Source organism: Amphimedon queenslandica, unplaced genomic scaffold, assembly GCF_000090795.2.
Source record: "Amphimedon queenslandica unplaced genomic scaffold, v1.1 AMPQUscaffold_13380, whole genome shotgun sequence".
NCBI lineage: Eukaryota > Metazoa > Porifera > Demospongiae > Haplosclerida > Niphatidae > Amphimedon > Amphimedon queenslandica.
In genome coordinates this window covers 132,084-146,523 of record NW_003546384.1, presented here as the reverse complement: position 1 = coordinate 146,523, position 14,440 = coordinate 132,084, and the positions used below count along the sequence as shown (strand labels likewise).

The 14,440-nt window shown below is 37.6% G+C and overlaps 1 protein-coding gene across 1 annotated transcript in view; it reads right to left on the bottom strand.

Moving 5' to 3' along the window:
• Window positions 1-2,602: 2,602 nt before the first annotated feature.
• The window catches only part of LOC100641046 (scavenger receptor cysteine-rich type 1 protein M160-like), a 12,900-nt gene continuing 1,062 nt past the window's right edge, over window positions 2,603-14,440 (bottom strand). The window contains exons 3-28 of the mRNA XM_019997212.1: window positions 14,087-14,398; window positions 13,382-13,711; window positions 12,958-13,311; window positions 12,452-12,787; window positions 12,262-12,396; window positions 11,223-12,196; window positions 10,895-11,111; window positions 10,461-10,781; window positions 9,930-10,277; window positions 9,683-9,852; window positions 9,464-9,635; window positions 9,129-9,324; window positions 8,793-8,953; window positions 6,643-6,798; window positions 6,363-6,524; window positions 6,026-6,226; window positions 5,817-5,939; window positions 5,417-5,611; window positions 5,060-5,239; window positions 4,811-5,011; window positions 4,229-4,696; window positions 4,134-4,169; window positions 3,931-4,066; window positions 3,600-3,721; window positions 3,418-3,498; window positions 2,603-3,267 (exon numbers count right to left, since the gene is read on the bottom strand). Of these exons, the coding sequence (XP_019852771.1) occupies window positions 2,777-3,267; window positions 3,418-3,498; window positions 3,600-3,721; window positions 3,931-4,066; window positions 4,134-4,169; window positions 4,229-4,696; window positions 4,811-5,011; window positions 5,060-5,239; window positions 5,417-5,611; window positions 5,817-5,939; window positions 6,026-6,226; window positions 6,363-6,524; window positions 6,643-6,798; window positions 8,793-8,953; window positions 9,129-9,324; window positions 9,464-9,635; window positions 9,683-9,852; window positions 9,930-10,277; window positions 10,461-10,781; window positions 10,895-11,111; window positions 11,223-12,196; window positions 12,262-12,396; window positions 12,452-12,787; window positions 12,958-13,311; window positions 13,382-13,711; window positions 14,087-14,398 (6,578 nt within the window). The 3' untranslated portion in view covers window positions 2,603-2,776. The remainder of the gene's footprint in view (window positions 3,268-3,417; window positions 3,499-3,599; window positions 3,722-3,930; window positions 4,067-4,133; window positions 4,170-4,228; window positions 4,697-4,810; window positions 5,012-5,059; window positions 5,240-5,416; window positions 5,612-5,816; window positions 5,940-6,025; window positions 6,227-6,362; window positions 6,525-6,642; window positions 6,799-8,792; window positions 8,954-9,128; window positions 9,325-9,463; window positions 9,636-9,682; window positions 9,853-9,929; window positions 10,278-10,460; window positions 10,782-10,894; window positions 11,112-11,222; window positions 12,197-12,261; window positions 12,397-12,451; window positions 12,788-12,957; window positions 13,312-13,381; window positions 13,712-14,086; window positions 14,399-14,440) is intronic.

Below are 14,440 nucleotides of genomic sequence, written 5' to 3'. Positions count from 1 at the left end.
TAAGAGCTAGTACCATTAGTAGTAGCTAGTACATACTCACCTGATGGACTGTTAAGTTGTTGCTGTTTAACTTGCTGGCAAGAAGTAGGTAAAGCAGCTGATTCATTGTGTAACTCAAGCAGTTCTTGTGCTATTAGTAGTATATCATCAACCACTCCAGCAGTAGAGGTACAGGTGTCTTGTATATTAGAGAGAGTATTGACAATGTTAATGAGCTTTTGTGCAGAGTTTCCTGTAGTGTTTAATATCTTATCGATATCCTTTGTATTGTTTGATGTTAACTCTGTTTGGCTATCAACAGTATTGCGAATATCATCAATCTTCCATGCAGTGTCATCTGAAGTATTGATCAATTTATCAACTCGAGTTTCCAAGCGAAACATTTGACTTTGCACTGCATCACTCCACTCATTATTATAAACTATACTGCAGTTTGGACCAGTTGCATTGCTTCCAACAGTACCAGAAGAGTTAGCATTACTATTGGTGTTACCAAGAGTGGTGTTACCTAATCCTGATTGTGTGGTTGCATCTGAAACAGAGCAGCTACTTGACAAATGTGCAATCAGCACTCCAAGAATAGCAAGTAATAGAAAAATCACAACAACTAAACCAGCTACAATAACCAGACTGACTGCTTTTAGTTTCGCTGATAATTCCTCGACATGCTTGCTATTGTTAGAGTCATCTTGAAATGGATATTGCTGGTTTTCATTGTACTCTTGTAGCTCTGTTACTTCATAGAGGTTTTGTTTGTCCATTATTGTTTATTGCAATTGGTTAACATGGCAACTAATCATGAATCTCATCATAATTTGAGTCAACACCAAAATCACTTATAAATTCTATAAAATGTTTAAATAGTACAACTGAATACAAAAACTACATGCAGAACTATAATTAATAATAATAATAATAACAATAATTACAATAATATTGATACATAGTTCTAGATGTGTAGATATTGTACTGTAGCTATTCTTTAGACATAAATTCATTTATCAATATACTTAATAATAAACTTAAGAGTAGTAAACTCAGCATACAAACTAACTATAGCATCATCATGAATTGTTTGATCATTTAACAAACAACTCATAAAAACTGATAGGAGAATTTTCAATTGAAGTAGCTCGATCACCACACAGCCTCAGCTCAAGGTAGTCATTGGTGATGCCACTAAGTACTTTATTGAACCATGGAAGGCTAGGATGAGCTGTGCAGCAATTACCTTCAAGAATACCACATCCTTCCCCATCCCACAATGGATCAGATGTGAGCATTGTGTAAAGAATAGTACCATCAGTAGAAGGATTACCAGATTCACAGAAATAGTCATCGCCAATGAAAGACTGAAGAGTTGAGTTTTGTGTACTAACTACAGAACATGGACAATTGAAAGTACCATCCTCATAACTTGGTAGGTAACTAGCTTCTAATTGTCCAGCCATAAAAGTCCAGATATGTTGATGTGGAGACCCATGTGTGATGCTGACACCATCAACATAATAGGAATTAATGTCATTGTGATTTGGTTCAGCCTGTCCATTATTAATACGTGGGTGAACAGCATCTGTTAATCCCCATTGATACCCTGTTACTCTACCACACACCTGAGAATAGCTGATACCATTAGATGGGAACTGAATTGGTATGCAACTGCCTCCACTTGATGTTGGTCTGCCACAAGCTCTAACTCCTCCAGATTGGAACAGCTGAAACCCAGAAGGACAGTTCTGTGTAGCTTCAGTCATATCCAGATATGCTAGTCTTGTCCATCCTCCTCCTGAACCACACAACTCTTCCATATTGCAATAAACATTGTATGATGTAGTACCATTAATAGTAGCTAGTATATAGGCACCTGATGGACTGTTGGGCTGTTGCTGTTTAATTTGATGGCAAGAAGTAGGTAATGCACTGGATTCATTGTGTAACTCAAGCAGTTCTTGTGCTATTAGTAGTATATCATCAACCACTCCAGCAGTAGAGGTACTAGTGTCTTGTAGATTAGAGAGAGTATTGACAATGTTAATGAGCTTTTGTGCAGAGTTTCCTGTAGTGTTTAATATTTTATCAATGTCCTTTGTATTGTTTGCTGTCAATTCTGTTTGGCTACCAATGGTTTTTTGAATATCATCAATCCTCTATACAGTGTCATCTGAAGTATTGATCAATTTACCAACTTGAGTTTCAAGGAGAAATATTTGACGTTGCACTGCATCACTCCACTCATTATAACATATACTGCAGTTTGGACCAGTTGCATTGCTTCCAACAGGACCAGAAGAGTTAGCATTACCATTTGTGTTACATAATCCTGATTGTGAGGTTGTATCCGCAGAAACTGACCAGCTACTTGCCAAATGTGCAATCAGCACTCCAAGAATAGCAAGTAATAGAACAATCACAACAACTAAACCTGCTACAATAACCAGACCGAGGGCTTTTAGTTTCGCTGATAATTCCTCGACATGCTTGCTATTGTTAGAGTCATCTTGAAATGGATATCACTGGTTTTCATTGTATTCTTGTAGCTCTGTTACCTCATAAATGTTTTGTTTGTCCATTATTGTTTATTGCAATTGGTTAACATGGTAACTAATCATGAATCCCTTCATATTATTTATTAGTTAACATCAAAATGATTTGAGAATAATTCTACAAAAAGTTAAAATAGTACACAAAGTGACTGACTACACAAAACTACATGCAGAACTATAATTAAACAATAATAGCAATAAGTGTCTGTAAATTATGACTGGGTTGATGATAATTAAACAGTTGTAGTCTCAGTGTTGACTGATATCTTCCTTGGCATTACTTCTTGTATGGTAGCATATTGAGCTCTGCTGTTACTACCACTGCTGCTCACCATACTGGCTCTCTTAGCAGCATTATGCTGTGAACTAAGGACATCTAAATCAGCATATCTGCCTGAAGAGAGTGATGATGAGGATGTCAGTGGTGGCTTATCATAAGTAGAGAATGAGGTAGAGAGTGATGAATCAGTATGTAAAGCTGCATCAAGTGTTAGAGGCTCATTAGATCTAGTACTGGAGTTTAAATTAGGCTGAGGTGTGAGGGTAATGCTATCATTATTAGCTGGCGTGGGTGAGGGTGATGGTGGCATGGTACTCTCAATTCTAGTAGGAGAGAAAGGTGGGGAATTGTAGTCAGTGGTTTCAGGAGAGGTAGAGTCATTGGGAGCTGTTGAGTTGATGAGCTCTGATGTTATGGTCATCATTGAAACATCAAGTCTTTGCTCTACAAATAGAAAAAGAATAAAATATGAATGCTCAGCTTCTTGCTATTTAGCTTTCTATGTTATTTTGTCAAAAATGACTAGGAGAAAATTCTCCATTCTTGTCATTTTTGATACATAATCATTCACTGATGTTGTGCATTTTATTATACCTGATCTAGTAAGTGAAGAGGACTTGGAATAAGAAGGACTCATTGGTGGACTCATAGCTTCAGAGCTTAGAAGATGAAGCTCTATAAGAAACAAGCAATAATTAAAGCAATAACTGATTACACAAACTATTATAATAAATGAATAAATGAATGAATGTATGCTGCTAGTGGATGTTACATACGTGATGCTTTAGATGGTGAAATGACTACATTCTTCTTTCTTTTCTTCGGAATTCCTCTTTCTTGTACTTCCATCCCTTCATCAGGTGAGCTGATCCTGTACATTCTGCCTTTATGCTTTCGACTAAAAAAGTAAGAATTAAAAGCAGTTTAATTAGTGTCTGTTCTTTTCCTTTCTAATGCACTGCTTTGCTTATTCACGTTTTTATTTAATCATTTATTATAATTTCTGTTAGAAATGACTTTTGATTTTTTTTCCAGTTTCAATTAAAATAATAGGCCAACAACATTGCATGTGAACATAATGATAAAGAGTATAATGTAGAGTCTTACTGGTTAATGTAGAACAAGATGGAGACAATTATAAGGCAAGTGAATAGGAGGATAGCAGCAATGGTAGGACTAATGACTGCTAGTACTGGAAGAGATGAAGCGCCTGGTTCAACTGGCCCAGCACTAGGAGTAGCAGCTGGAATAGGAACAAGAGAGAGAGAAAAAAGAGAAAATAATTAATAATTAAAATTTTTTTAACTCACTTAGTGTTGGTATGCTAGTAGAGGTCTGTGTGTTTGCTATAAATAAAAATAAAACAAATAAAAATTAAATTAAATTAATGTATTAATAATCTTACAGTTTCCAGAACAGTTCAGCCATACACTGGTACTTCCCTCGTAACATTCCTCTCCAGCGTAGCCCCACCCTAAATGCTGGCACTCTTGAAGACGAGTCTCGTTACCAAAGCAACGAACACCACTCAACCAAAAGAAGGAGTCTTGGGATGATGTAGACACGCCCATTGTTGAAACAGCCAGACCTTCCCCCAGATGATGACAAGCAATATCGGCAGTTGTTAAGCTCCACCCACTAGTGGTACAAACTCGCCCCCACTTCTCAGCAAAATAAACTTGTAAAATTCCCTCGGGTTTATTTCCGTTGCTTAGCAACCTGAGCCTCACGTTAGGAGGAGTGGGCGTGTCACTGCATACGGCCCCAGCCACGTGAGAGATGTCACACGAGAGCTGATTGTCATGGTAACAGTTGGAGAGGCCAGACTCAAGCCCGACACATGTTACCCTACCATAACCGAGCGATCGACTACCTGTTGAGAGAGAGAGAGAGAAATAAATCTAGTATGATTAGCAATTATTAAGTAAAAAACAAAATAACCTGGTATACATTGTGTTTACAAATAGAATCAGATACACTCCCTTACCTCTTCCAAAGGTAGTCCCAATGGTGGCTCCTATGGCATATCCATACCCTAACTGACGGCAAACCACACGAGCACTAGCCAGGCTCCACCCATCATCACACACACGCCCCCACATCGCATTATCTGGTAAGTGGATTTCAACTCGTCCCGCCCACTCTACGTTACCACCCACGAGACGTATTCGAACTGGAGAACTCACAACTAAAAAATAAAATTAAAATAATGAAATTATTTAAAAATTATTCTTACCGGTTTGACAGGAGACAGCAACATCTTGAGTGCTGTCACATGATTGGTCGTAAGTGCCGGGTGCCAGGAGGGTGTGGCCACATTGCAGGAGGGAGGACTCCAGGCCAGTGCACTGTAGGGTATCAATCAAAATAGGACGATAACCAAAACCAAACTGAGAACTAGAAATCCTTGATGCACCTGAAATAAGAAGAGAATAAATGAACTTTAAATCACGTAGAGTACATGTACTTCTGCCAATTAAAACTTTATTATATGATATTAAATGCATTAAAATTGACGTTAGAATTTTTAAAAATTATTTTGCTATCAATGCACTAAAATTATTAAAATAAATGCAAACTAAATAGTGCCAACCTTCAACTCTGAATCCTAACTGACGACACACCAGAGCAGCCTCCTCATAGCCCCACCCACCAATGCAGACCCGCCCCCATTCTCCGCCAACACATATCTCTAATCGTCCCTGACTCTGTCCTTCAAGTATCATCCCGTTTTTAGTGAGTCTTACATCACCATCGGCACATAAGAACGTCTGAGATACTGAGGAACCTACAAATCGTAATAAAAATGAATAAATATACTCATTGCATCATAGCATAGCTGGTGATCTTGGAGGGGTAAAATTTGGCAAAATGATAAGATAATTTTTAGCTTTAATTTATGCTGGAGATAGCTCATTTTAATTTCGCAAACAACTATCAAAATTCATTCAAAATCACCAGCTGTATACAGTAGGCTTTTTTCCATCTCTTACTTGATGAGCAGACCACACTGGCATCATTAGAGTGTGAGTTACAGGCACTGCTAGTGCTGCCAGTATTATTTGGACAAAATGACAAACTAGCTTCATTACCAGTACAATCTACACCAGACCATACTATAATAGAAAAATGGCGATTAATGTTATATTACTAGTACTTTAGTATTAAAAAATTGATTTTACTCTACACACATACACAATACCTGCTCCTTCTCCTTTACCAAACCAAGAACCTGCTAATGTCCGGCTGGCCCTTGGGTATCCAAGTACACGACAGATAACCTCAGCGTCTGGTAGACCCCATCCTTCATCACAGACGCTGCTTGAAACTCCATTACGAAGTATCTCAACTCGTCCTTCATTGGAGGAAACACCACCGACTAGCCTCACTGAATCCATTGTAACTGAAAATAGAACGTGTACAATAGTTAGCAATTTTATAATTAGAAGTGTTAGGAGCTTTTCAAAATAAAGCTGATTTTTTGGTAATTATAAAATAGAATCACTGCCAAGACCCAGCTAAAATCTTCATCGTCTTACCTATACATTCTGCACCGGCAAATGAAGAACAGTCCTTAGTTACATTCCATTCATTGATGATACAGTGAGAGAGTCGTGTCTCATTTCCAGTACAATTAACACCATCAATCAAAGCACCTGGCTGGATTTCATATTCACTAGTAGTATAAGCACTGCTAGCCCCTGGTATATTAGGAAAATAATTAAGAATTAATAACGTAGATCATTATTTTCTTATGGGAGAAGCATAAGATAATTATAATAGTAATATAAAATTAGATATTATTATTATTGTCTTTACCAGTATATCCTAGCTCTCTGCATACAACATTAGCCTCAGGTAAACTCCAATCATTATTAGTTACACATACATAGCTCCATTGGTCTCCATAAAGTACCTCAACAATACCTGATCTGATATCAGTCAGTCTTGCTCTAACAGAATCAAGACGTATGCCTACAGGAAACAATGACAATAGTAACAACAAGTAATAGAGAATTATCTGAAAAATGGCTCCGGAATCATCCCAAATCTTTATTACATTTTCTGATACATATTGATGTACTTACGCTGTGTAGCAAGTTTGAGGTGATTTTGGCTTAAATTTTTCAAGTTATGACCATTTTTTAAAAATGGCTAAAATCTGAAAAAATCCCTGTACTATAGCCCATGGCTTTTTCCAAAAAATGGCCAAAAAATCACACCCAATTTTTATTACATTTTCTAATACATATTGATGTACTTATGCTGTGTAGCAAGTTTGAGGTGATTTCGGCTTAAATTTTTCAAGTTACGGCCATTTTTTAAAATAGGCCAAAATCTGAAAAAATCCCTGTACTATAATGGTTTTTTCCAAAAAATGGCCAAAAAATCACCCCCAATTTTTATTACATTTTCTGATACATATTGATGTACTAATGCTGTGTAGCGAGTTTGAGCTAATTCCGACTTCAATTTTTCAAGTTACGGCCATTTTAAAAAATAGGCCAAAATCTGAAAAAATCCCTGTACTATAGCCCATGGTTTTTTCCGAAAAATGGTCAAAAAATCACACCCAATTTTTATTACATTTTCTAATACATATTGATGTACTTATGCTGTGTAGCAAGTTTGAGCTGATTCCGACTTAAATTTTAAAGTTATGGCCATTTTTTAAAATAGGCCAAAATCAGAAAAATTCCCTGTACTATATAGCCTATGGTTTTTTCCGAAAAATGGCCAAAAAATCACCCCCAATTTTTATTACATTTTCTGATACATATTGATGTACTTATGCTGTGTAGCAAGTTTGAGCTGATTTTGGCTTTAATTTTTTAAGTTACAACCATTTTTTAAAATAGGCCAATTTCTGAAAAAATCCCTGTACTATAGCCCATGGTTTTTTCCAAAAAATGGCCAAAAAATCACCCCCAATTTTTATTACATTTTCTGATACATATTGATGTACTAATGCTGTGTAGCGAGTTTGAGCTAATTCCGACTTCAATTTTTCAAGTTACGGCCATTTTAAAAAATAGGCCAAAATCTGAAAAAATCCCTGTACTATAGCCCATGGTTTTTTCCGAAAAATGGTCAAAAAATCACACCCAATTTTTATTACATTTTCTAATACATATTGATGTACTTATGCTGTGTAGCAAGTTTGAGCTGATTCCGACTTAAATTTTAAAGTTATGGCCATTTTTTAAAATAGGCCAAAATCAGAAAAATTCCCTGTACTATAGCCTATGGTTTTTTCCGAAAAATGGCCAAAAAATCACCCCCAATTTTTATTACATTTTCTGATACATATTGATGTACTTATGCTGTGTAGCAAGTTTGAGCTGATTTTGGCTTTAATTTTTTAAGTTACAACCATTTTTTAAAATAGGCCAATTTCTGAAAAAATCCCTGTACTATAGCCCATGGTTTTTTCCAAAAAATGGCCAAAAAATCACCCCCAATTTTTATTACATTTTCTGATGCATATTGATGTGCTTATGTTGTGTAGCAAGTTTGAGCTGGTTCAGACTTAAATTTTTAAAGTTACCGCCATTTTTTAAAATAGGCCAATTTCTGAAAAAATCCCTGTACTATATAGCCCGTGGTTTTTTCCAAAAAATGGCCAAAAATCACCCCAATTTTTATTACATTTTCTGATGTATATCAATGTACTTATGCTGTGTAGAAAGTTTGAGCTGATTCAGACTTAAATTTTTAAAGTTACCGCCATTTTAAAAATAGGCCAAAATCTGAAAAAATCCCTGTACTATATAGCCTATGGTTTTTTCCAAAAAATGGTCAATGATCACCCCAATTTTTATTACATTTTCTGATACATATTGGTGTACTTATGCTGTGTAGCAAGTTTGAGCTGATTCCGACTAAAACTTTTTGAGTTACATGTACAAGTATTTTTGTAAAATAATGCTGGGCTTAATAATAAAAATTATAGTATAAATATCTCTTACTACTGCATTCAATTGAAACATCTTCAGCATGCTCACAGCCAGCAGTTTCAGTTGTATGAGGACAATCAAATATGCTCCTCTCGTTACCATTGCATTGAACATCATCAAGATGAATGGGATCAGTGATGCTAAACTCATTAGGGTAAAGTCCATCAGATTCACTAAAAAATAAAATATTACCTTTAAAATTAAGTTTCCTTTTAATTGTGCATAATAATAATAATAATAATAATACAGTACATCATATTTTAGTGGTTATTGGCTCTACTAAACTTAGTGCTTTTCTTTAATCATTATCGCTTTAATTTATATCTTTAATGATAAACTTTTACTTACCCAAAGATTTGGGTAGGTCCAGCATATCCAATACTCCGGCATACAACTTTACCAATTACAGGCTTTGTGAAAATGAAATCATCACAGACAGTACCCCAAGTACTGCCGTCATAAACAAAAAGCTTTCCCTTGTATCCTGACAGGCTGACATCAACAAGACGAGTTGAATTAGGAGGAGTTGGGATTTGAGGAGCAACTATAATTGAACAAGTTTATTATGATGATAATGACAGATAATTAGCAGAATCATAATTGCTGATTGATTTATCTGTTTCGTCTCTTTCTTTCTCTCTATGCTTCTCCATATTTCCCCTTTCTCTCTCTCTCTTCCTTACCATCACAGATGACATTAGCAGGCCCAACTTTACACTCCCCTTCACTGATCAGTGTTGATACTGTAGTAGGACAGTCTATGAGGCTCCCCTCAGTTCCGATGCAGTTCAAACCAGATAACAAAACCAGTTCATCAGGTAAGAAACTGGAATAGTGTTCAGAGCCATTAAAAGCCTATTAAATAGCATTATAATTATAATTTTAAATAATGACTGTCGTACAATCAAGCTCCTGGAGTATCCCAACTGTCTACAGACTACATTTCCATTGGTTGCTCTAAACTTATCTCCACAAACCCCAGCCCACGTCCCATTCATTAACACTTGGATACGTCCTTTGTAAGGAACACCACCGGATATCAGTCGAATGGAGAGATTTGAACTTTTAGGTTCTAAAAAATTTAAATTATAAAATATAATGAGCCATTAAAAGACTATGATTCATCACTGCATGACTTTCATAACTTACCAGTGCATTCTACAGCAACATCAAATGAATGGGTACAACCAGAACCAACATCACCCCACCCTCTCTCAATTAGACACTGTCCTATAGAACTCTCAGTCCCTTCACAATTAACACCACTTAACCATATCGGACTGTCTGACACTGGTTCGAGAGAGAAAAGTACAGAGAGACCAGTCCTAACGGCACTAGGGTATCCTAACTGACGACACGCTACATGTGCATCATTGATGTCCCAGCCATTGGAGCACACAGAACCCCATGATCCATTGTATAGTACTTGTACAGTACCAGTAGAAGGAGAGGAGGAGGGGTTTAGTCTGACTGTAGTAACAACTGGATGAGATACATCTGTATATGTGATGTAATGAGAGGGAGAGATAGGGGAGATAATTTAAAGTAATTTTAAAGATTTGTGTAGATCAATGTACTGTAAATAAAAAGGTGTAGCTTTGTAAAAAAAATATAAAATATTTTAGGGCAAATTCGATGGATTTGCAACCCACAAAAATTTAAATACATTCTCCCACTTACCAGTACAGATAGCACTAGCGACATTAGTCACTGAACACTCAAGGTTTCCAAAGGTATGGTCACAGTTCTTCAACAAGGACTCTTCCCCAGAACACTGAACATTATCCATTATGCTCAATTCGTCAGGTCTCCTAATACCATATAAGGAAGACGTGGGAACATTGAGGGCGTCTCCATATCCTAACTGACGACAGACCACGCGAGCATCACGGAAACCCCACCCACTTCCACAGACTGACTTCCAACCATTGTAATACACCTGGACACGCCCCTCATTAGGACTAGCCCCACCTACCAACCTAACTGAGAACTGATTCGGATCTAAAAATTAAAAGAAAGATAATGGCAATGTATTTTATAGCAAAATTGCGAAAAAAGGTCCCAAACTAAAGCACTATAATACAATATTCTCTCCTACTATTGATATCCCTTACCTTTATAATTGCAATCAACAGCTCCAACAGGAGATGAGACAGAGCAAGAGTGGGTCCCTATCTCATCATGATGGCACTCACTGAACCTCTCCTCTCCTCCGCTACACTGTACATTATCCAGCCAGACTGTATCACTGGGCTCAGGTCTGTATGCAGTGAATGAGACTGAACTGTAACCAACTGGTGGAGGATATAGTCCTAACTGATTGCATATCACCTAGTGAAAGGATTTATTAACAATTAAGGTACAATGAATATTATAAAGAAAATAATTATTTTTAATTTTAGAGTAATTAAGAATAAAATAAACAAATCAACAATAGCTTACTTTAGCTTCAAAATCCCCCCAATAGTTTCCACACACGTAACCCCAGCGTCCCGAATATTGAACCTGCACCAGACCCTTCGTCTCACTATCACTGCCAATCAATCTCAAGTTCATTTCGCTGTTACCATGGTTACTGCAGACAGCGCCCACATAATTACTCCCGTTGCAACGAGCCCGAGCATAGCCCCACCCTTTGAACGGACAGTCAACGAATCGGCTTTCAGCTCCGGTACATTTTACAACATCCATCAACACCAGACCCCTCACGGGGGGCGTTGATAATGTATATGATGACTCAGCACTTCCAAATCCTAACTGCTTGCATGCAACGTGTGAATTATGAAGCGACCAATCAGAATCACACACAAAACCCCACCCACCACTGTAGTATACCTGAAGGAGACCACTATTGTCATTCTGACGATTGTAGAGTTTTAGGTCAAAGTTTTCGTTTTTGCACGACACAAACATGCTTTTACATGTGGTCTGGTGGGTGTGGTGACCCCACCCATCAAAATAACAGTCTTGCAAGTGATTCTCGTTCCCAATGCATTGGACGTTATCCATCCAAATAGGGTCCAAGTTTGAATATGAAACATCCAATATTTTCAGACCCTTTGCTCGACTGTACCCCAGCCCCCTACAGACTATATTAGCGTCTCTTATTGTCCAGTGGGAGGAGCATACACGCCCCCATACTCCACCATATCGTATACTGATGATACCATTACTAGCAGAGGTACCATTGGCTAGTCTAGTTGCTATTGGCAATGAAGAAGGATCGCTATTGGAGCAAGATAGAGTAGCGTATCCTTCGTGTGATGAGCAGTTAAAAGAGCCCCACCCATAGATGCACTGAGATAAACTGGACTCATTTCCTTGACAGTGTATTTTAGATAACCAGACAGTTGGAGGATTCGGTGAGACGTTTGGTCGATGAGGAGAAGATCCAATAGAATACACTGATTCATAACCTATCGTTATAATAAATGGATGGATTAAACTACTGTTAATTCTCATTAGGTTATAATATTATTACCTAGTTCTTTGCATGCAACAGTAGCATCCCTGTAATCCCAACCATCATAACACACTAGTCCCCATTCACCATTATACTGCACTGATACAACACCACCACTGAGCTGAACTGATATTGATACAGCCCCTGTAGAATCTATAGAAAAAGAACCAAATAAAATCCCATGTCAGAAACTCCTCCTTTCTCTTACTTGTGCATACCACTCCAGCGTCATTACGGTGAGTACAGGAACTAACCAGACCCCATCCTGTATGGCCACACTTCTCAAGTGATGTCTCGTCACCACGGCATCGCACAAAATCCATCCAGATCGGTCCCCAAGTTTGTCCGAACTCGGAAGCAAACGAAGGCCTTACTGCTCTCCCCCATCCCATTTCTCTACATACGACAGTAGCAGCGTTAAGATCCCATTGGGTATCACAGACAGTACCCCATAATCCATTATACTGGACTTCAACTCTACCTCTACCTGATGTAATGAAAGAGTTCTGGTTGCCTCTCACACGAATCTTAAACTCTGTAGAAGCTGTTGGAAAAAAATTATTAATTCATACATGATAATTTCCATTCTATATCGTTATTTTTATTATAAATTTACATTTAAATTCTGTTAAATTCTCATTAATTACAAGTAGCTATGTCTCCTTTTCTCCCTTAAATTCCACAATCATTATTTCATTTCTTATTCCCCCATACCTTGACACTGTAGTATCATATCTTGAAAATGTCCCGAGCAACCATCACTCAATCTACCAACTGGCAAGTGAGAGCAATCGATCAACCTGCTCTCGTTTCCACGGCAACTGACTCCGCCCAACCATATGACACCTTGCCTCTTTTCATAAAACTCATCATAAGGTAATACCCTCCCTTCAGTGGGTGAGTACCCTAACTGACGGCAGGACACAGATGCTATTGAAGAGGAGGAGGATCCTGTGGAGTCACCGCAGACCGTACCCCAGTGACCTCGGTAACACATTTCTAGTCGTCCAATCAGATCACTGGCTCCGCCCACTAACCTGAGACTAAAATCAGTGCATGACTCTGAACCTAACAAAAATATTTATGAAATTAAAAAGAAAAAAAATTGATTTAAATTTTTGACCGATGAAAAACTTACCTTGACATACAACTGCTACATCATTATCATGACCACACCCACTAACATTACTTGCAAACAAGCAGTCCCTGAAATGACTCTCGTTCCCTTTACAGCTGATTCTGGAAATCTTGATAGGACCACCTCCTCTACCAAAACTACGATAATCTACAGTAATGGGGAGTGGCTCCACGGAATATCCAAGGTCTCTACAAACAGTTTTTGAGTCTTCTACGGACCAGTCAAGGTTACAGACCGATCCCCAGGAACTTCCATTGTATACTTCAAGTCTTCCGGCACCAGCCCCTCCCACTAATCTGATGGGTCTCAACCCATTTGGAGACCTTGTTGCTATAAAAAGGAGAGAAATAAATAATAATAATAATCAAGAGAAGGAAAATGAAAGAGAAAGGGACATGAAGATACATGTACACACAGCACTGGGAAACTCCAGGTATGTAACATGTATAAATACATGTACATCTTACTTGTAATATAAACATTACATCAAATTTATTTGCATCGCTAAACTCATTTTTACTATTTTTACAAAATATACTTAAGATTTCTAAGATAAACAAGAATCATCATGAAATGCAAACACATAAATGTATAAATACATTTATGTACATGTACATGCAACATTACAATACAAGATATATTAGTTCAATATGAATGATTGTGTGAACGGTTCACATAAAAACTGTCAAAAAGAGGAAAACTCACTGCATCTGATCCCCACTGACGTGCAATCCTCAAATCCATTGACAGTATTAACTTTAAAGCCACACTGAGAGAGACTATCCTCAGTACCATTACACTGAACATCACTCAACAAGAATATACCATCACTCCCAAACACACTCTCCTCCACTATCTCTTCCACTCCTTTGTATCCTAGCTGAGAGCATACCACGTACGCGTCGTTGCTGTCAAAGTTCTTATGGCAGACTGGGGTCCAGCGAGAAGAGACAAAAACCTCAAGACGGCCCTCGGATGAGTTGAAGCCTCCGGAGAGTCTTACGGGATAGTTGTGAGCTAATAAAGAGAGGGCAAGGAATTAATATTATTTTGCTATTA